The following is a 19640-nucleotide window of genomic DNA, read 5'->3' as shown; positions in this document are numbered from 1 at the left end:
ATGCACACTGCCTACGTTCTAAAATTGAAATTCCCTGAAAAATGGCTGTCCATTTCCTCCCTTTGAAATGCAGAAAACGTATTGAAAGCCCATGATTTAATTTCAGATTGATGGTACACAATTACTGGCAAATGCATATCCCTGGTCATCTGCGGAACCCTATAAAAAAACTTTTTTTTTCATTGTGCGAGTTGCTTCCTGACCGTGTATGTCCTACTTCACCTACAGTTTTAGGATTATTTCCCCCTAATTGAAAACATTTCCCCCACGTTTATTGTCCACGAGGAACTGCAGCTTTCTCGAATGCGCACATGAATACGAAACCCAAGCACGTCGTATGGAAAGAATGTCAATTTATGTTCCCCCAGGAGATCTTGGATGTCTTCCACCCTAGGGCCCACTCTCTGCAGCCCTCTCTCTCTCTCTCATGTCTGGCTCATAGAATATGTTTTTCATTCTCTTTCTCGCTGCCTTACCCTGGCCCGCCGGTCACTTTTTCATATGTCTGCATTTTTTAAAAAATCATGGAAACCTCCAGAACGAAGTACATCATCAACACGTTTTCTCTCCGCTTATTTTGGACACTTCGTTTTGCAAGGTCATCAGGAACGTGAGGCGTAACACGTCTGTGGTGATGTACAACGTATAAAGTAGTACATATAAATTTATTGCTCTCTGGTTGGTATTTTAAAAAGGCGCATTATTTTTGGGTAGTATCAATTTTCTATCTGGCAATGTTTGATGGCAGAGGTGGACTTGGATTCCGCCTCCTGTCCACTAGTTGTATAAGTGTTTATGAGGAAGGGATAGAGTGTCGTACTGAACAGTATATGCAAAGCACATCCAGCATTTACTCATACTCCTGGATAAATAAAAAGGGGAAGACTATATCCATTATAAATAGGATGATAAATAACAAGGGAGGAAAGAGGGTAGGGGAGTAGACAATATTACTGCTCGAGCAGAATCAGACTTCTTTAAATTAACTTTTACAGAATAAGCCAAATATATTTACATACGTAACAAAGCAAGTGTCACACTTTGCACAACAGAGAAATCCCTTCTTCGCCGCCCCCCCCTCCTCACGATTTTCCTTTAGTGCTTTTGGAAGACGTTCGCGGACAAGCACAGCGACGCCTCCGTGCTGTCTGTGCGAAGCCCGTCCTGCGTACAGAACAGCAGGCTTGTTTTTGGCAAAGGGAGCTGAGCGGTGACAGCTGCCTGTGTGTGTTAGTCAGCATTCGTCCGGCGACTGCCTCCACATTCGCGACTTGTCCAGTGCTAACGAGTGACTCAGGAGGGGGGGGGGGGGGGGGGGGGGGAGGGGGGGTCGCTGGACACACCGCGGTCATGTCCTTGTAGGCCCCTTCGATATCCAGCCCTCCACAGTAACAGCAGACCTGAAGGGTGACCAGACCAGGCACTCTGCCTGCACTGTTCGGATGTGGTTTATAGAGAGGGGGGCGGGACAGAGGTTGTAGGGTAAGCTTGGGGGAGAAGGGGGTTTTGGGTCGCGGGGGGGGGGGGGGTGGGGGGGGGTGTCCATCCTGTTTGTCCTCAGTCAATCGGGCGAATCATCATGCGCACTGATTTGAGGGAGTAGGAACCGCCTCCGTATTCGGCCCAGAAGATTCCGTCCTGGAACTTGCTGCGGTAGACCCCGCCCGCGTACCACACGCCGTTCAGGTTGGTCTGGCCGCACGCGTTGTACCACCAGCCCCCCTTGTGGAAGTGCGCACAGTTACCTGCGGGCGAGAGCGGGAGGAGAGGTTGTCAAGCAATTTTCCAGTGTCCGCGGTGATCAGCTCCTCTTAAAACAAAGCTCCTCTTTTCAGAACACTTTACAAGAACCTTACTCAAATCACGACAACGACACCTTTCGAGAGATGTGAGTTTACCTGAAAAGGCGTCCTTGTCACGGTCCAGGGTGGTGAACTGCTTTCCATTGTGGCTGCTGAGTGAGTCTCCAGCGTTGCCCTGGTAGGTACCGAGGCGTAGCCTGTAGAACTCGCTCTCCGGCTCCAGGTGGAAGCTGCTGTACTCCGCGTACACCTTCTTGCCCACCCAGTCCTCCATCTCCACCAGCAGACGGTAGTCCACCTGCTTGGCCATGTTGTAGATGTTCTCCAGACCCAACCAGTGCTCACCGTCTATGTTCCCAAACCCTTTCTGCAAGGACAAAGTAAGAGGGAGGTATAATGTTGCCGCAATGGAATTCGCACATCTAGAAAACCACATTTGTTCTTGTGAACATTTTCCTTTTGGTTTGTTGGTTAGATTTTAACTACTCCCACAACTGTCCTTTGACAACTACTGCATGATGATAAATTGTAGTAACTGGAATTGCATTACCATCTGCCGTATCTTTGTTAAAATGTCAGATTTAATCTGGATTGTTCTGAGTGGAGATGATATGAGAACTGATATGCTGAAATTCCACGTTACGTTGACATACTGTGTGCTTGCTGTACTGCGTGCTTGCTCTGCTGTGGGTGACTGTGCCTGGGCTGAGAGTTGTAAAATGCGTGCGTGTGCGTGCGTGCCTGCCTGTCTGCCTGCCTTCATACATATTTATCTGTGATCTGAGTTCTTGATTCTGGGGGTCTAAAAGGCAAGCTTTTTCCATTCTCCATTTTGTGGTTATGACCTCCCTCTGTTGGGAAATGATTCATAATCACAGCTCTTTGAAGTTGTTTTTTTTGCACAAATTGTCGAATTGTGGTTTAAATTAGACGCTTTTCGTCGGGTGGGCTGGATGGTCCCCCGTGCTGGAGTTATCTGATTTATCGACTGGTTGTGCAGGAGGTGGGTGCACATGAATTAATCTGCTCCTACTGGCAGCAGAGAGTGTGAAGTAATTTCTTTGAATCCCCCTCCCCCCCGCCACGTAACAAGATTTAGGCCCTATTTGAGTTCCCCTAAGTAAGATTAGCCACTGCTGTTTTTCCTTCAGACTTGAGGATCTGGGTGCTTGTGGTATAGAGGTTCGGTCAGGAGTAGATCCCACATTTTCTCACCACACTTTCTTATTACAACAAGGTTATTGTCAAGTGACAGACTTCATTTAGATAATTATTGTTTGTTGTGTTACTGTTGTTTACGTGACGTACGAGCCTCAGTTTGCGGTGGACCAGTTTGCCTCCTGGTCATGAAGTGCTCAGGCAGCACGTGATAGGGTTTCTGATTGCGGCTTGGGCTTCAGGAAAGGCTTTGTTTTCTTTGGCTTTCCCAGTGGCGAGTGTACGAGTATTGGAGAGCAGAGATGTATATTCATCAGTGGAGCTCTCTACTGCATGTCAAGAAAAATTCCACAGGTTTTTCCAGCCGTCTCTCTCGTGTACTTACAATGGGTCCCCTGCTCACTGTAGTCCAGCAGGGACCTTCAGACGCCAGGTTTGGCGAGGTAAGCGATACGAGGGGAACTTCCTGCCTTGCAGGAAGCACCGCTAGGCCTTCCCACAGAGCAGTTCGAGTTTCACGTGTTACCGAGGGTTCGGTTTTCACCGAATCATGGGCTTTTCTGCTAAATTGGTTTTCAGGATGTCCTGATGGTTGGTACAGTTATGTAAGCCCTGAATCTTTCCACAGGAGATCTGCAGAACCCTTGGGAGTCCTCGAAGGATCTGTAGGGCGAGGCTTCCCAACACTGTTCCTGGAGAACCGACCGTCCTGTAGGGTTTTCATTTCAGCGCAAATTTGGGACACCTGGTTCCGCTAATTAGCAGCTGACTGAGATCGATAGCTGTTGAATGGGGTGCAGCGAAAACCTACTGGGCAGTAGAGCTCCCGGGACAGGGTTGGGCTGCCCTGTTGTAGTGGGTCCTTGCCGGGAACTGATGCGATGACTACATATAAATTTGCAAGTATATTTATAAATATACCACTTTTTGAAATAAAAAAAAACAACCCTTTTTAACTTATGGTGGGGTTCCCCTGGATGCCTTTGAGTCTGCGTGGGGGTCCCTGGATCTGAATAGTTTGAAAACCCCCTGATATAAGCGAACACATGAGGACATAGGTGTGGGCAATATGGCCTAAAATGAATATCACAGTATTTTGCACTGTTATTGCGATAATGATATCTTTGCTAATCTGGCCACGCGATCTTTGTTGTATGTCAGTTCCTCTTCCCCGTTCTTCCTGTCTCCCTCCACTGTCCTGTTCAATAAAGCTGAAAAATGTAATTCACTGTCACTCTTCAAGGTTTAGGTGTAAGTAACACCAACCACAGCTCACAGCTTCAGGTTTTGGTGCCGACCACTAGCAGGTCACCACGTTACTGCCAGCACTGAGAGACCCCTCTCCGATGGAGAACTTGTGGTGGCGATGCACGAGTATTTCTTGGCCAGACAGATTGTATGTGGTGACTGAAAGCTCTCTCTGAGGGAGAACTTGTGGCTGGGATGTGTTTCTTGGCCAGACAGCTTACGTGTGGTGGCAAGTAGCAATCCTCTTTAGCAGACATTTCACATGAAGGAAATACCTAAAATGATGTTGTTATAACACACAGGATTACGATGTGGCTAAACGGTGTAATTGTAATTTGACTTAATTCATATCAAGTGCAATGTGTGTTTGCGTCAATTTTCCTGATGATATATCTGTGTAGTTTTGTGCCTGTGAAATCATTATATGTCACTGGAGCTGAATGCATTTGTCAAGCTGACGGCTTTTGTGTCAATTTTCGTGCCTGTTAAAAAAACAAACAAAAAAACAAGTAATTATGGGGCATGTAGTGCCCCTGCTCTACCTTGTAGCTCTCCCAGTTCCTGAAGAAGTTGACCGAGCCGTCCTTCCTTCTCTGAAACACGGTCCAGCCCCCGTTGTCCAGGCCGTGCTCGCACCACGCCTGAAGGAGGTACTCGGTGCCATCCACCCTCAGCAGGTACATCCCGCTGGTGGAGTACCCCGCCTGCCGCACCTGGTAGCAGTCCCGAAATGGCCCTGTGCACAGCAGAGGGGGGACACATGTTATCTGTCTGCCGAGCCTGGCGCTAACACAATCCACCGCTAGTTAGCCCCTGCCGGTTCACTGCTCTAAGCTTCTTAACTGAAGTCAGCTTGTTGGAATCATGAGGCCTGCTCTCATCAAAGCAGCATGCACTGTCCTGTGCTGTAGGTGTGTTTTATGTGGGCCTCTACCAGGTTTGTTGTTTCTTCCTCCAGCTGTACTGGGTAATAGTGGCTTGGATTTACTTCCAAGAGCGCTGTGAACGGGTCCTGCACTGATGCTGGGCTGAATTTCATTGAATTAAACAGCTTGGGCCGTTGGAGCGGTTTAACCCAGGCATGACTGTTTATTTTCTCTTTTGGGTTATAGTGATACATTTGGAACTGCCATAAAGAAAACCTTTGTGAGCCCAGAGGCTGTGGTTGAGGGAAGATGGTTTTCTCAGTGGGGGGGGGGGGGGGGGTACACCAAATGCTTCTTGCAGGCACCTGAAGCATAGCAGTCCCGCCTTTGTTTTTTTGTTTTTTTTGTAATGATATGTCTTCAGTCAGTCTTCCTTCTGTTGTCTTGTATGTCGATATCGTGTGGCTGTGGGCAAGGGTCAGACTAAGGGATAAATAGCTATTGTGGTTTTCACAAAATTTTTCTCGCAGAAATTACAGGACAATGTTTGTGTATTTAGGTGAACCGGCCTGGGAATTCGGCTATTTGCGGTCTGAGAAAACGACCCAGCAAGCATGCCGTGCTGGGTTAATCCCTGCTCTACGTGAGATAAATGATCTTCACGCTTTACTGCTCGCAGCAGGGTGACAACCCCGTGCTTTATTTTTCTTGGTTTCGAACGAATGGAAAGTGTCAGGAATTCCAGTTGATGAGTAGAATTGCGTGAGCTTTCATTCAGGCGTTCAATTTTTTGTTTCCAGCTATGGCTATCAAATATCTGCTACGCAGAAGATGTAGCTCCGGCTGTTCAGGGCTGCCAAAGTACACAGCTCTTAAGCCAGCTTGTGGAGGGTGTCACCTTGAAATCTTGCAGCCGATTTAAGAATATATATATATATTATTTTTTTTGAAAAGCCTGTTGTTGCTGAGGCTGATCATTCTGTTTGTAATCTCATGGAAAAGCCTTTTTTTTTGGCAAATAAGATCAGCGGGCTTCGGAAAGGAAATGTGGGTACGAGGACCCCCGCAGTCTGTGTGCGGACTTCCTTTGATTTGGGGAATGTGCTGGGTGTTGGCAGGGCACACGCGGTGAGCTCAGTGCTCCACTGGAGGGGCACCAGCTCTTCATCTGTGGCCAAATTTCCATCGCTTATCAGAGGTCCTTCAGAAATGCTGCTGTAGCACTGCATGCTATAGCTTATTCTCTCACCGATCCCCTTTTTCTCTGTGCAATGTCTGGAAGTGTGACTTACCAAATAGTTTTTTCTCATTTTAAAAAGTAGTTTTAGAATAGGCACCAGAAACGGATGAAAGGAGTGCAGATTTCGTTACTCTAAAAACAAGTTGTAAAATGTTGCATGAGTGGGATGTCAAATCCTAACAGCGCTTTTGCAGTCAGGACTGAAGGCTCGGTATTGGCCTCATCTGGGAATGAATGAAAAATGATTGAATGAATTTAAGCTGAGGTTAAACGCAGCTGTGTCTGGACCGCAGAAAACTCCAGTATACCCATCTGGAAGCATTTGTTTTCAGTTTTTTTCTGGTTTTTTTACCAGACAGGCCTCCTATGGCCAACGAACAGGAGCCTTCCTCTGTTTTCCACATCTAATGTTCCAGGAAGGGATAGAATTAGTCCAGAAGTGCACATAATATGTGACATCATACAGTAACAGTAACCAAGTCGATCTATTAAATGTTTCAAAATATTTTTAAATGGGCCATCATAAAATCCCATCTCACGTGTGAATTCATGTCACTTGTCATGCTGATGGATTTCCAATGAGAAGTACTATTCAGTAGATTAAAGACTGAGTGAAGTTCTGCAGGGGTTTTAAGATAGCCACTATTTTCCCTAAAAGATGATTTAAAGTAAAAACATGTTGACCGGCTGAATCTATGTAAACTGTTGTCCTTTATATATAGTGGGTAAGTTGCTTCTGTTCTGTACAGCATTACAGAAGTAATACTTGTGTAAAGTGTCAGATGGAAACTAAACATCTTCCAAAATTATTTTTGTTTTCTAGAAAGCGTTAAGACCTTAGAAATGTGTTTCGTGGTGAAGTTCACTTCTTTAAATGTTTTTGTGGATTCGTGGTCAGGGGCTGTTTGCCAGGGAAAAGAAGAGTGTGTGGGTGATAACATGCACTGTATCCCTGATTATTTATTTTGCTCTTGTAATGTATCGTCGTTATTGGATTTATATCTGAACGGATCCTGCCGCTCTGCCAAAGCTGTTTGGATGATCAGCTTTTGGGAAAACCCTCCCTGTCCGTGTAACCACTGTGTGCTTTCTCAATAAATGCCCTCGCTCAGCTGAACACACACCTCCTGATTTCAACCAATTAGTATGCTGCTGGCCCAGCGAAGCCGTAGGAATGCATGAGCTCAAGTGTTTTTAATGTCTGGCCAGAGAGGAAACAATTGGCCTTGTGCTCTGGAATTTGTTACACATTTCTGGAAATAATAAAAACAAATGGCCAATTTATGTGAGGCCTTGTTGACTAGTAATGGCCACAGATGGATCTGTTTTTGAGCGCCTCGCTTTAACTGAAATGTTGGCGGTAGTTTTTAATGTTCAGTGTCTTACTGGCTTTAACTGAAGTGTTAGTGGTAGTTTTTAATGTTCAGTGTCTTACTGGCTTTAACTGAAGTGTTAGTGGTAGTTTTTAATGTTCAGTGTCTTACTGGCTTTAACTGAAGTGTTAGCGGTAGTTTTTCTTTTTTTTACGTTTGGCGTCTTACCGTCCGAGCTGAGCGTGCCCTGGGGCGGGGGGGGGAACCCCAGCGGGCTGGCGGTGGCGCCGGAGGAGTCCATGCGGGAGCCGCGGGGGAAGGCGCGGCTGTGGTCCCGCTGGATCTCGTTGGTGAAGCGGGTGTTGACCGGCAGGTGCTCCGGCACCACCTGCACCAGCGGCGGCATCTCGGGCAGCTCCTGGCGGGTGTACGTGCGCAGGCACTGCTCCTCCAGCGCCGTGATCAGCGCCGACTGGTTGTTGACCAGGCCGGCGAGCGCGGAGAAGCGCAGCTCCAGCTCCTTGTAGCGCGCGGCCAGCCGCAGCATCTCGGCGGTGACGTTGAGCACGCGGCTCTCCAGCTGCGCCAGCTCCAGCGAGTTGTCGCGCTTGCGGATGATCTCGTGCAGCAGCTGCATGTAGAGCTGCGTCACGCGCGAGTTCATGTTGCGGCTCTCCTTGCGCAGGAGCTTCACCTCGTTCACCAGGTTGCCGTCCACGTCCACCACCAGCTGCAGCACCTCCATCTCCCGCCGCTGCTTGGACAGCACCTCCCGCACGTCGGCGATGTCCACGCGCGTCACCCGGTCCTTGTCGGGCTCCGGCCCCGTGGAGCTGGCGCAGATGGGGCCCGTGATCCTCTGCTCGGGCACCAGGAAGGTGTAGGAGCACCTCCTGGCCTCGTCGTCGGGCGAGCGCCGCCGCCTCGCCCGGGGCTCCCCCCCCGCCGCCCGGCAGACCCCCGCGCCCCAGGCGCAGAGACACAGCGCGACGCACAGCCTCCACGTCGCGCTCCGCATGGCTGCCGCCGTGCCTGAGGCCGCCGCTGCTTCCCCACGCTGCCACGGACCTCTCTCAGCAAGTTCGCTCTCTCCAAACCTGGACTGAAGAGAAAAGCGCAGGAGTTCACCATTTTGACCGATTTCTTCCTGCCAGCTTAAGAAATGGTTTGTTTCCATAAACATGGATGTTGGCTTAACTAAGCTAAGCAGTCAGTACTTGGAGACCTGATTATACACAACTATGTGGTTAGAGTTTTTTTTTCTTGTCTCAGATGAAAAGCTCCCCAGGGACAACCACCTGAAGGGAAATAGTATTTTAGATTTTTTGATTATTCAGATGTTATAAATCTTGATTTTGGCGTGCTGTGGATATCCATATATTTCCATATTGTGATGTCATGTAGGGACTTGCAGCCAGTGTGTATACACCACTGTTCTCTAGGTTTGCGATCGTTCAATGCTCCAGACTGGAGAGACAGGTTCGACCTTTGGGGAGTCTCACTCTGATTAGAGACCTTTCTCTGGCCCCGAGATCCGCACTCATCTAGTTGTCCTGAGGAGCCTCAGCTGAGACCCATTTCCTATATATAAAAAAAAGCAGTTTCTGGCATGGAAATTCACCCAGTTCTGTCTAAGCGCTGCAGCTGCACTCATATTAATTACTAATAGTTCCAACCATGGATTGTCCTGTATAAACAGTTCATTCGTGTGTTTTCTCTGTGCGTTGTTTAAAAAAAAAAAAAAAAAATCTGTTCCCCTGGAGACATTTTCAGGTACGAAAAGGCAATTTATCTTCATGGATTCTTCGCTGGCCTTTCTGAGAAAAATGCCGTCTCTTCCTTTGGAGCTCCGCATGTCTGCCCCTCTAATCCAGGGATCACTTTTCTCAGCGCTGGGGTCTGTTTCTCATCACCGATCCAGCCCGTCCTGTTTTTTTTTTTTTTTTTGCACAGCCAATGGTGGTCTCTGCCGCTTCCCCCGGCTCTGTCACGGATTTACGGCGTCGCTCGGCAGATATCCTGTGAGCGCACCTACTTCACCTGCTACCAGAGCGAACACTGTGGAAAGACTCGACAAATAAGGAATGATACAATGACACGGCCAGTTTTTTCACATTTTAACTGGTGGGAGATGGATGGTGGGGGTGGAGGAGGCTGGGCGGTGCTGGTGAAGAATGTGTGTGTGCGTGTGCGCCTGCGTGTGAGTATGCGTGTGAGCGTGAGTTCACCAGACCAGTTTTTGGGCTTTTGACTGGTGAATTGGCTACTCGGGCAGTCTCGTTAGTAATTTTGCAGTGTTCGTTTAATGATTCTCAAACCACATGTATGGGTTTTTCGGAATGTACAGTATGTACCGGTTTTCATATTGCTGTGACAGCTTTGCTACCTTTGCTGAGATTCGGGGCTCAACCTAATTAACCCAGACAGCATATCAAATGAAAATGGATAAAGGTGTCAGAAAATGAATTTCCCAAAAAAATGTTTGGAACCGACACACAGCAACCTCTGTGTGTATTCCTAGCAGATGTGAGAGTGAGATCCAGCCGAAAAGGAGCTGATTTGAGAAGAAACAGGGGGAAGGGGCAGCACTGGCCTTACAAGATGGAAAGAGTGTTATGTTAGTCCACATAAGTATGCTACTGGGACTCTTTGTTAGTACTGGTTATTATTAGTTTGGTGACATATGTACTTGGCTTAGGGCTTCAATCCCCAGCAATATGTTCCAATATTCATCAGTGCAGAGGGATTGTTATTGGAGATATCATAATAAAGAGCCTTTTAGTAGAGCTAGAGACCCACTGTCCCACTTCAAACAAACATGAGCCACCCCTCATAACCGTTAGTTTTATGTAATGAATCTGCAGACCGTGTGATGTGATTTATTTCACATTCATTTTGCACTTTCGTTATCAGTGATTACTTTTATCGGAGCGATTAGGATCTGTTGAAGATGTGAAAGTGGAGGCGCTGTTTAGATTCCGAGAGTGATCGCGGTCGCTCGGGCCCGAGCGCTGATCTGTCCTGTCCCCACGATGTCTAAACCCAGCTTTCAGCAGTCATTCATCATCTGCCGCTCACGCCGCCCTCACCGACGCCCCCCGGTGGCCCTCGCTGGCTGCGCTCCGCAGACCATTACCTCATTTGGAACGCTGTGCTGTTTTGGAGGCTTGAGGAATCGTAATATTTGTTTTTCGTTTTTTGGCAGTGATCCGGCGTGGCTTAATCACAGACTTCTCTGATGTGCGCGTTTTTAATTCGTCGTGTTTCTTTGTCACCGGCGGTCTGAAGGCTTGTAGCCGGCTACGGTTTGTTTGGGAGGAGAAACGGGTTGTAGCACACGCATCTGTGGGTTCTGAGAGGCCAGAGATGCTCAGCCAGAGCTGTCTCTGGACAGTGAGGTCTGTCTGGATGGGGGTCTGTCAATCCCTGTTGTAAATATGACGGATTAGTCAAACATTAGTCAGACTGTACCGCAACACTCAGTTTTCCTCAGAAAAGTAGGCAGAGAAGCCAAAGGCGGCTTTCTCAAGACAAAGCAGAGGAAGTGGTGGAAAACAGTCAGAAGTTGTGGGCTGTTGGGGAGCCATTATCACAAAGAATAAACCATTGAAGTGTTGTTCAAAGCACTAAGTCCTTTGAATGTTGTAGTTGTGTCATGCATTATTGTGGCTTGCCAAAAGAATTGTTTCACTACACTACCCTCGCTGGGTAGTGTAAATTTCTTCCTTTGATAGTGGAGTCTGCCCTCTGAAATTTTGGAAGTCATTATAATTAATGTATGGAATACTTTGTTCCCAAGAGAGAAAAATCAGTTTGAGTTCTATGAGAACATTGGTTGTAAAATGCCAAGTGTATTTGAATGAAAGGGTTAAATTCAAAACCGATTCTGACTGACACCTTTTGGTGCAAAGTTCTCCTGAAAAAAGATGGACCGCGAGTGTAAATTCGATTGGAATTCATTGCCTGGAACATTGTTGTGGCAAACAGCCCTCATTCTCTCTTATCCCCACAGATGGACATTTCTGAAATTGCACACTATATCAGCGTTTGGAGGCCTTGCAGTATTAAAGCATTGGTAGGGAAAAGATTTGGGGTGCATGTTTTTTTTTTTTATAGTGAGTTGTAACTCCCAGCCTTGTGAATCAGAACCTCACACATCTGGCCTTCAGGCTTGCATGAGATGGGTCCAAGAATCCTTACATGTAACGCGCATCCATCATCTCGAATGAGATAAAAAGAACAAAGGCGGAAAATGACACTGTTCCAGCACTGTTAAATTTGTTTTGGAGGTATGAGGATCCTCCTTGTATCAGTGCTGAATGTACAGTGGCAGTACACACCTCAGGATTCATAATAACCCCGGTATTAATAACGTAAAACAGACCCCCGGCTTGCATTTTGTAAGCATTTTAAGACCTAGGCCCAGCAATTACGGGTTAAAAACAAATTCATAAATAAAGTCGAGAGCTTAATTTATCACTCATGTTTCTCAGTGTGAGGTCCAAACTGATTTGCAAAGCATGACACCAAATGAGAAGAGGGCAGAAAGCCACAAAATGAAGTTTCCCTGGTGAATCAGAACTTGAATAAGAGTTCTGGGAAGGGATGGCGGTTGGTTTGAACTCAGAGAGACGTGTGATATGCAGGAAGTGTTTGTGATTGAAGCACACTTTCTGAATCCCTGTTTTTCGTTAAGTTACATTACATTACATTACAGGCATTTAGCAGACGCTCTTATCCAGAGCGACTTACACAACTTTTACATATCATTTTACATTGTATCCATTTATACAGCTGGATATATACTGAAGCAATTTCGGTTAAGCACCTTGCTCAAGGGTACAACGGCAGTGTCCTACCCGGGAATCGAACCTGCGACCTTTCGGTTACAAGGCCAGTTCCTTACCCACTGTGCTACACTCCGTAAGTGAACTGTTGGGGGAACTGGCGTTGGCAGGTTCATCCATGGGCATGTTTTGTTCTGGATTTATGAAGCAAAAGGCCAAGACCCGTATGAAGCTTAAGGGCCTCAGGAAGATGAGGAGCGGAAGTCCGACCATCAGGGATTGACAAAGCAGGGGAAGAGGAGGAAAATGGTCAGATGTCGAGGGCTGTAGGGAACCACTGAATCAAGGATCCTCAGTAGTTGTGTCTTGTGTTTTACTGGTTTCCGAAGATTTAAGATTATTTATTTAGTCTGGATAGCGTAACTTTCTTCCTTCGATTGTGGAATTCACCCTCTGATATTTTGGAAGTCCTTATAATTAATGTATGGAAGACTGTTTAACCTCTCTCTCTTGATCAAATTTCATTCCTGGATCAATTGCTCTTTGTGGGAAGTAAGCTTGTTTTGGGCGAGCCCCCCCTCCTGAATCTAAATGAGCGCCTGTTGGGCTCACCTTCTGAGCCTCACCCCCTGAGCACGGTGTGCTGGGAAATTAAACATGGCTGCCTGGCACAGAAAGGAGTTTGTGTGGCAGCGGAGCTGCTTATGGACACAATGAAAGCTCCCAGCGTCTGGCCCTGGTGGAGAGCTGCTGTAACAGAGCAGTGTATGGAGCTAGTCCCCATGGACACACACACACACTGCACAGGTCACTGTGCAAAGCCAGCTCTTTGCAGGTTCATTACACAGACTCATTTAGGTGTTGCCGTTACCCGTAAAAAATACACTCTCTCCAGGTCCGGTAGCTGTGAATCAGATTACACGCTAGATGTGCGGGACAAAGCCTCTTGGTTCTTTCTGCTTATTTAGGTATAATGCACCTTCTATTAACAAAATAAACAGTGGAAAATCCTCATCAAGGAGCGCTCTGTAACTTTGCACGTGCCGTCCTATAAATATGCTGCTGAAATGTCTTCTGTCAATCAGCGGGATAAAAATATTTCTATTTGCCAAAAACAAAAATGAAGCTCCCTGATTTTTGAAAATTATATATTGGACACAATATGCTTATGAGTTTGTGCGGTGCCGAATCCTGGCTTGACTTTGTTAACGAGAAAAAACTTCTTTTTTTTTTAAAATTCAGTTTAAGGTGTCTTTGAACATAAATGATCTCTAGAGGTGGTAGAATTCAGTTTTTTTTTTTTTCTATTAAAATGTAGTTTTTCGATTTGAGTGATGAAGTTGGTCTGTTTGGAGTGGGTACTGGAACTGTGATTGCCTTGTCGCCCTAACATCTCCGCATCAAAGCACTTCTGGGCGGCTTATTCGGTTATGTCACCACGCTGCGGTGCGTGGATGAGCCCCACGCTCTCAGATCGGCTCTGGACTGCGCTAGTGCCGACTGTGGCCTGTGGCTCCATACGGTGACACGCAGTTGCCGACTGCGTCGCACAGGGTACGGGAGAGTTCATTCGGTTACGCGTCCGCGTTTCGTTGCTATGTAGCGAGCCCCACTGGTCGATCGGGTGCCTGTGGGACTGCATGTCAAAGCCGCATATGAAAGGTATTCCTCTGACTCCACTCTGTGCGAGCTTGGCTGCGGTCTGAAAAGAAGTGGACTGGCTACACCGCGTGCTTCAGATGAGAAGCGCAGATGTCTGCGCATGAACGTGGCCGCGGTCGCAGGTAATGGAATGTTCCGAGTTAGGATGGGAATTGGGACCTTCTCAGCCCCGCATAGGGCGCCGAATTTACAAGTAAACAAAGAAATCGGCACCAGAAGATGGGTGAAAGGGTGAAAACGCTTAACTGGAAGCCGGTGTTTTTGTCAGTTGTCGAGATGTTGGACGTGACCGCAAACAGCCCCCTTCAGTAACCAGATAATAAGGTATACTTTGTGTTGGAAGGGAAATGTGAAAACCTGTAGCCCCTTTTTTTTTTTTTTTTTCTTCTAAAAAATGAACGCTGAAAAAATTCTTCAGCACATGTTACCAATTATGCTGCAGTGGAGGAGCTTTTGGGTTCTGTGGAGCAAAGGAGAGAGTATTCCTGCCCCGGCAGAGATGCTTTGGGGGGTGCTCCGCTTAACTGATATGCAGTCAATGTGGACCCGAAATGCTGGCGAACTATGCAACTTTTTACTGCAAATACCATTTTTCTCCTCTACAGGCAGGTTAGACGCCAATTTTAAGGCTCTGTAGGATAATAATTTAATTTATTTAACGAATGCCTTAGGCCATGAGTTGCTCATGAGACTCCCGTGCGTGTTGCATGCTGGGCTGTGGCCGAGGTGTGATCTGTGGCATTGGCCAGCCGGTGACTGAAAGCCTGTGTGTCTTCACTGTCGGTGAAGATGTGAGGTCCACCCCTGGGATCACCAGGGATACCGCACGCCTGTCTTAGCAATTACACCGGGAAAAAAACCTGCGTTGGGATTTCCCTACCAACATCCGGGCTCACAGGATCTACGGCTACTGGGCATGGGGTCTCTCCCCGTTCTCCTCATTTGCAGTGACATTCCTCAACATTTTTGTTTTTATCTTGCCGAAAGTGGCGCTCTCTATGTTTGAGCTGGAGCCAACAGTAGTTGGTTAGAACAAAGACACACTTTCTTTAAAAGGCTCATTTTTTTCGAGCACAGGTGTACAGGACTGATGGGATTAGATATTTTTTTTTACTTTATGGAACCTTTGTTCCCCATAGCAATACAGGAGAAAGTTTCCACAAAGGTCAGCTGACTGCCCCTGCTGTGCAGTGCACTGCGCTGGTTTAGGATGTCCTGCCCCAGCTCAGGGGACCTAGTGCAGGACCATGAGAGGAAGGTCTCTGCCCCCCCCCCCCCCCACTCACTCCAGCTGGGGGCTCCACCTGCAGTGTTGCAAGGACTCTCCCGCATGCTGTGTGCTGTTGGCAATGGCCCTTTTACCCTGCCAGTCATTGGTTTGAGTATACTCTCACCACTCTGGTCATAGGTGGTTTTGTGTGAATGATTTGTTTCCTTTACTCCTGTGTATATAGGTCAGGTCAGTGCGGTTTAGGAGTCATGGCTGCTGTACGTGTGAGGTTTGAGGCTATCCATTCGCCAGTATTTTGGCACGGAATGTTCTGGAAAAATACAAAGGACCGTTCCTCTCAGTTTGCACCTGTCATAGGTGAGCTTGTATATTATACTTAGTTCTAAATGTTCAATGCCGGCTTTCATAAGCATCCAAAAAGGTGCCTCGCGGCAGTTTTTCCTTTTTACGGTTAGCCCTCTAAATATACAGTTAGAACCTCATCTTTCAATTTCTGTGGTCATATTCTATTTCTCCAAGACTGCCAAAGAAAAACAAATTTATGAGTGCGTCCAGGTTGGTCCGAGCAAGTCATTAATCAACTCTTCTTGAGTGCAAGCCTAGTACTGGACAGTTCCAGGCTCTCCTAATACTTTCTGTTCTAGAGCATTTCCCGTGCATTGCAGTTATTCTACTGGAGTTTGAGTCATAGTGTCTTAACACTGCAGTCTAGTGCAAAATAATTCACGCAGCAAAATGCAGGATTAATATAAACATTTTCCTATGATGTACCAGGATTTTGTTTAGTCCCCTTAGTTGCATGTTTAGGAAATACGCCAATAAAAGGTTGTAGATTGAACTGCACACAGTTGTGAATCAGTCCTAACTCTGACAATAACAGAATTACTGTTGCTGATGAATGCCAATATAGAAGTGTGAACATACGAACTATTTTCCAACCCGTCGGTGATATCTTTCCAGGAAGTAGTTGAAGTTGAGTTGAGCACATTGTTTTTTCTTTTAAAAGAGGTTTATGAATAGATTTCTTTGCTATGAATTGTCCATTTACTGTCCATCGTAAAAAAAAAAAAAGTAAACCATTGCCTATGTTTTATCATCCACATTTTAGGTAGCCAAAGATATAAATTTAAAAAAATAAGCAAACATAAGTATACAAGCATTTTTGTGCTGTCAAAGTACCAAATCACTGAATCTTAATACCAATGTTCCATAACAAGTCCTGATATGTGTAAGTAAATTTTTAACATTTCTCTCTAAATCTTCTCTCTTTGTTTTCTTTTTCTTCGTCTCCTATTGGTTAAACAAGATTTTTAAAGAACAATAAAAAGCAACATTCTTTGAAAATAATATTTAGTTTTAAAAAAGTATATAAAGCCCAAAAGCAAATTCTAGTGCAAGCTGTTCACATGACCCTATTAATCAAAGCAGAAAGCTTGTGACTCAATTCTCTCAACGTGGAGTCAGCTATCTACAATACAAAAATGTCCTGTTCTCTGAGAACAAACCATTGCAAAAAAAAAAAAGAAATTGTTGTGGGAGCTGCCCTGTCACAGAATGTACTAGTTCTTCTGCAGCTGTTTGCTCCCCACGGTTAAGTGCAGGCAGAGGGGGAGAGGATGGAGGGAATGGTGAGGGATGAGAGCAGGATGGAGGGAACGGTGGAGAGGAGTGAGAGCAGGATGGAGGGAACGGTGGAGAGGAGTGAGAGCAGGATGGAGGGAACGGGCGGATGGAGGGAGAGCAGGATGGAGGGAACGGTGGAGAGGAGTGAGAGCAGGATGGAGGGAACAGTGGAGAGGAGTGAGAGCAGGATGGAGGGAACGGTGGAGAGGAGTGAGAGCTGGATGGAGGGAACGGTGGAGAGGAGTGAGAGCAGGATGGAGGGAACGGTGGAGAGGAGTGAGAGCAGGATGGAGGGAACGGGCGGATGGAGGGAGAGCGGTGTGTACGCACCTCTGTTGGCGCGTGAGATGTTGCGACCGCTCTTCAGTCTGCTCTCGCGGTGGACGCTGGGAGTGCTGTGGTTAGGGTCTGCGCAGGCTGCACAGGGTCTGCGCAGGCTGCATGCTGTCTGCAGGTCCTCTCCTGAGGGCCGCGGGGCCGCTGTATCCTGGGTTTTAGCAGGGGGGGGCCGTAGTTATGGCATGGCTGAGGCACCCGGCGCGCTCACTGAACCGGCTGCTCTGTACGACTGAACCCCCGACGGCTGATCGGCTGCGTTTTCCACTGAGGATGGGGGAGGGTGGTGGTGGTTGTTTCCCCCCCCCCTCTCCCCACCTCTCTTCCTCTCCTTCTCTCTGGAGCAGCCCGGCCCACTTCTGATGTCACCGACGCTAAAAAGGAGACAGAATAACAGAGCTCCTCCTAATGTTTCACATCCCTGAAAATTCCCTCCCTCTTTTTTGGGGGGGAAAAAGAAAGAAAGGAAGAAAGAAAGAAAGAAAGAAAAAATCCCTGGACTTGCACAAGGAGGGCCTGTTTGCAGCTGGGGGGGGTGGGGGTGGGGGAGGGTGAGCAGAGGGGACTGTTTTCTTTTTTGGGAGAGCTGCAGATGAGAGCCCTTTGCAGGTCAAAACTGGAACCCTTCTGCCGTTGTGCTGCCTGTATAGACTCTCACTGACGGCCCCAGTCAGTGATTTACCTCACCTACACGTACGCCGTGCACGTGGACACACTTGCCTTTGCACATGCCCATCACCCTCCTTTACATTCGTTATTGTCTATGTTGTCCATTAGTGTGATTATTAATAGGCCTTTTTATAATCTGTTTTTTAAATTATAACTATTACCACAAACCACACTACCTAGACTGCATCCTTGTGTATTCTTGGTCCTCTGTCCGACCACCGGCACTGACAAAAACTGAGAGCGGGTGTTTTTTTGTTTTTCTTTTTGCCCAGGGTTATTAATGCGCGTGTCATTGATTTACTTGTTGCTGGTGGGGCAGACCTGCCCGTGTTCTGTGCAGACGTGCGTGCGTTTCGCAGGTCTGGATATCGTGTTTGAGGCCTCTCTCCGTAAGTGGCAGCTGTGTGTGTTTGTTTATGAATTGTGTCGAGGGAGTGCTTAGTGGGGGGGGGGGGGGAAGAGGCCTTTGATGTCGGTCCTGATCTGTATCCAATATGTCTGAGAGCAGGACTGGCACGCTGTCTTAAAGCCGCAGCCGTCCTGATGAACGAAATGAGCCGCTTCTCAGCGCTGGCGTCTCGGCAGAAACCTCGCCATGCTGTGGACCCCCTTCCCCTTGGCCAGTGTGCCCCAGGCCTCTGCAGATGCGTGACTAGCAGCACACAGTTCACTGTGTGTGTGTGTGTGTGTGTGTGTGTGTGTGTGTGTGCGTGTGTGTGTGTGTGTGTTTGTGTGTGTGTGTGTGTGTGTGAAGGGGACACCAAGGGGGGCTCTCCCCCGTCCAACTCCGGGTCTCTGGCATTCTGTTCTCACCGGCTGTCTGTTTTCAAGTAAACTGGCCCCTTCCCGTTGCTTCCGAAGAGGAAGAACACTCTTTTTGGGCAGTTTGGATAATTGGTAGAACTAATGGACAGCGGTTACCAGTTTATTGGTCCTGATTTGTAATTTCTTCTTTCTTTCTTTCTGCCAATAGCAGTTTATGGCAGAGTGCTTTTTCTTGGATTCATATGGATGGTTCCCATTATGTCACGTGGTAGATGATTTGTAGAGCTATATGAATGTGTGCTGAGTTCCATGTGGTAAAATGCGGTTCTCTGCTCAGAAGGTGCATGTGAAGTGGATGTTCTGATAAAGACGTAACTTCTTCCATAGGAAGAAAAACGCAGCTCAGACAACTTGGCCAGACAATTGAAAAAAGAATAACTGTAATTTTATTTGTCAGTAAGTAGTCTCTGCTTTTAGTTTTGAATTTTAGCTGCTGTCTCTTTTTTTTTATAGATGGGGGGGGGGGGGGGGTGGGTCAGTGAGTCAGTACTCATCATCATATCCTGTTTACTTATAGGCTATATGACTCCGTTTCTGTCTTGCCAGCAGAACAGTTATAATGTGAGACTTAATAGCTCGGTCCGGAGTTTTCCCACACAAAACTGTAAACAGACTTACATTATACCTGTGAATCTTAATGTTTTCAGTGCCGTGCGTGTTTTCAATTTTTCTCATGCACTCACTGTCTCGCATAACACGGGTTCCAATGAATTCATCACTTCTCTGAAGGCTGCATTTCTGTGTTGTTTTTCCATATCCGTATGTGTCACTAGTCTTAAATCCCCGCTCTGTTTCGAATAACTGAAACTGAGCTGTTGCTAGCGATGGCCGAGTCGGTGTTGCGCAACATCCCCTGGCAGCCTTTTGCCTGTCGTTGCTG

General features: G+C 47.1%; 2 protein-coding genes across 5 annotated transcripts in view; one reads left to right on the top strand and one right to left on the bottom strand.

Annotated features, from left to right (window-relative positions):
* The window catches only part of ralgps2 (Ral GEF with PH domain and SH3 binding motif 2), an 82375-nt gene that overhangs the window by 53241 nt on the left and 9494 nt on the right, over nucleotides 1–19640 (top strand). The gene's annotated exons all lie outside the window — the stretch shown is intronic.
* On the bottom strand, nucleotides 1529–17685 carry angptl1a (angiopoietin-like 1a). 2 transcript variants are annotated; one of them, XM_035414709.1, is made up of 5 exons: nucleotides 17261–17685; nucleotides 7856–8729; nucleotides 4751–4944; nucleotides 1899–2169; nucleotides 1529–1745 (listed from the first exon to the last, which is right to left on the bottom strand). In XM_035414709.1, the coding sequence occupies exons 2-5, from the start codon at nucleotides 8643–8645 to the stop codon at nucleotides 1558–1560; spliced, it is 1443 nt and encodes a 480-aa protein (XP_035270600.1). In that variant the 5' UTR covers nucleotides 8646–8729; nucleotides 17261–17685; the 3' UTR covers nucleotides 1529–1557. The 2 variants fall into 2 exon arrangements, with proteins under 2 accessions (XP_035270600.1, XP_035270601.1); XM_035414710.1 differs by having other exon boundaries at nucleotides 7856–8724.

Source organism: Anguilla anguilla, chromosome 4 (assembly GCF_013347855.1).
Source record: "Anguilla anguilla isolate fAngAng1 chromosome 4, fAngAng1.pri, whole genome shotgun sequence".
In the NCBI taxonomy this organism is placed as follows: Eukaryota; Metazoa; Chordata; class Actinopteri; order Anguilliformes; family Anguillidae; genus Anguilla; species Anguilla anguilla.
This window is presented reverse-complemented; position numbering and strand designations above follow the sequence as displayed.

Coding starts and splice junctions, on each gene's coding strand:
- angptl1a (XM_035414709.1), bottom strand. CDS start 8,645: ATGCGGAGCGCGACGTGGAGGCTGTGCGTCGCGCTGTGTCTCTGCGCC. Junction 2,170..4,750: donor GGAACTGGGAGAGCTACAAG/GTAGAGCAGGGG, acceptor TTGTCCTTGCAG/AAAGGGTTTGGGAACATAGA. Junction 1,746..1,898: donor TGACAAGGACGCCTTTTCAG/GTAAACTCACAT, acceptor TCTCGCCCGCAG/GTAACTGTGCGCACTTCCAC.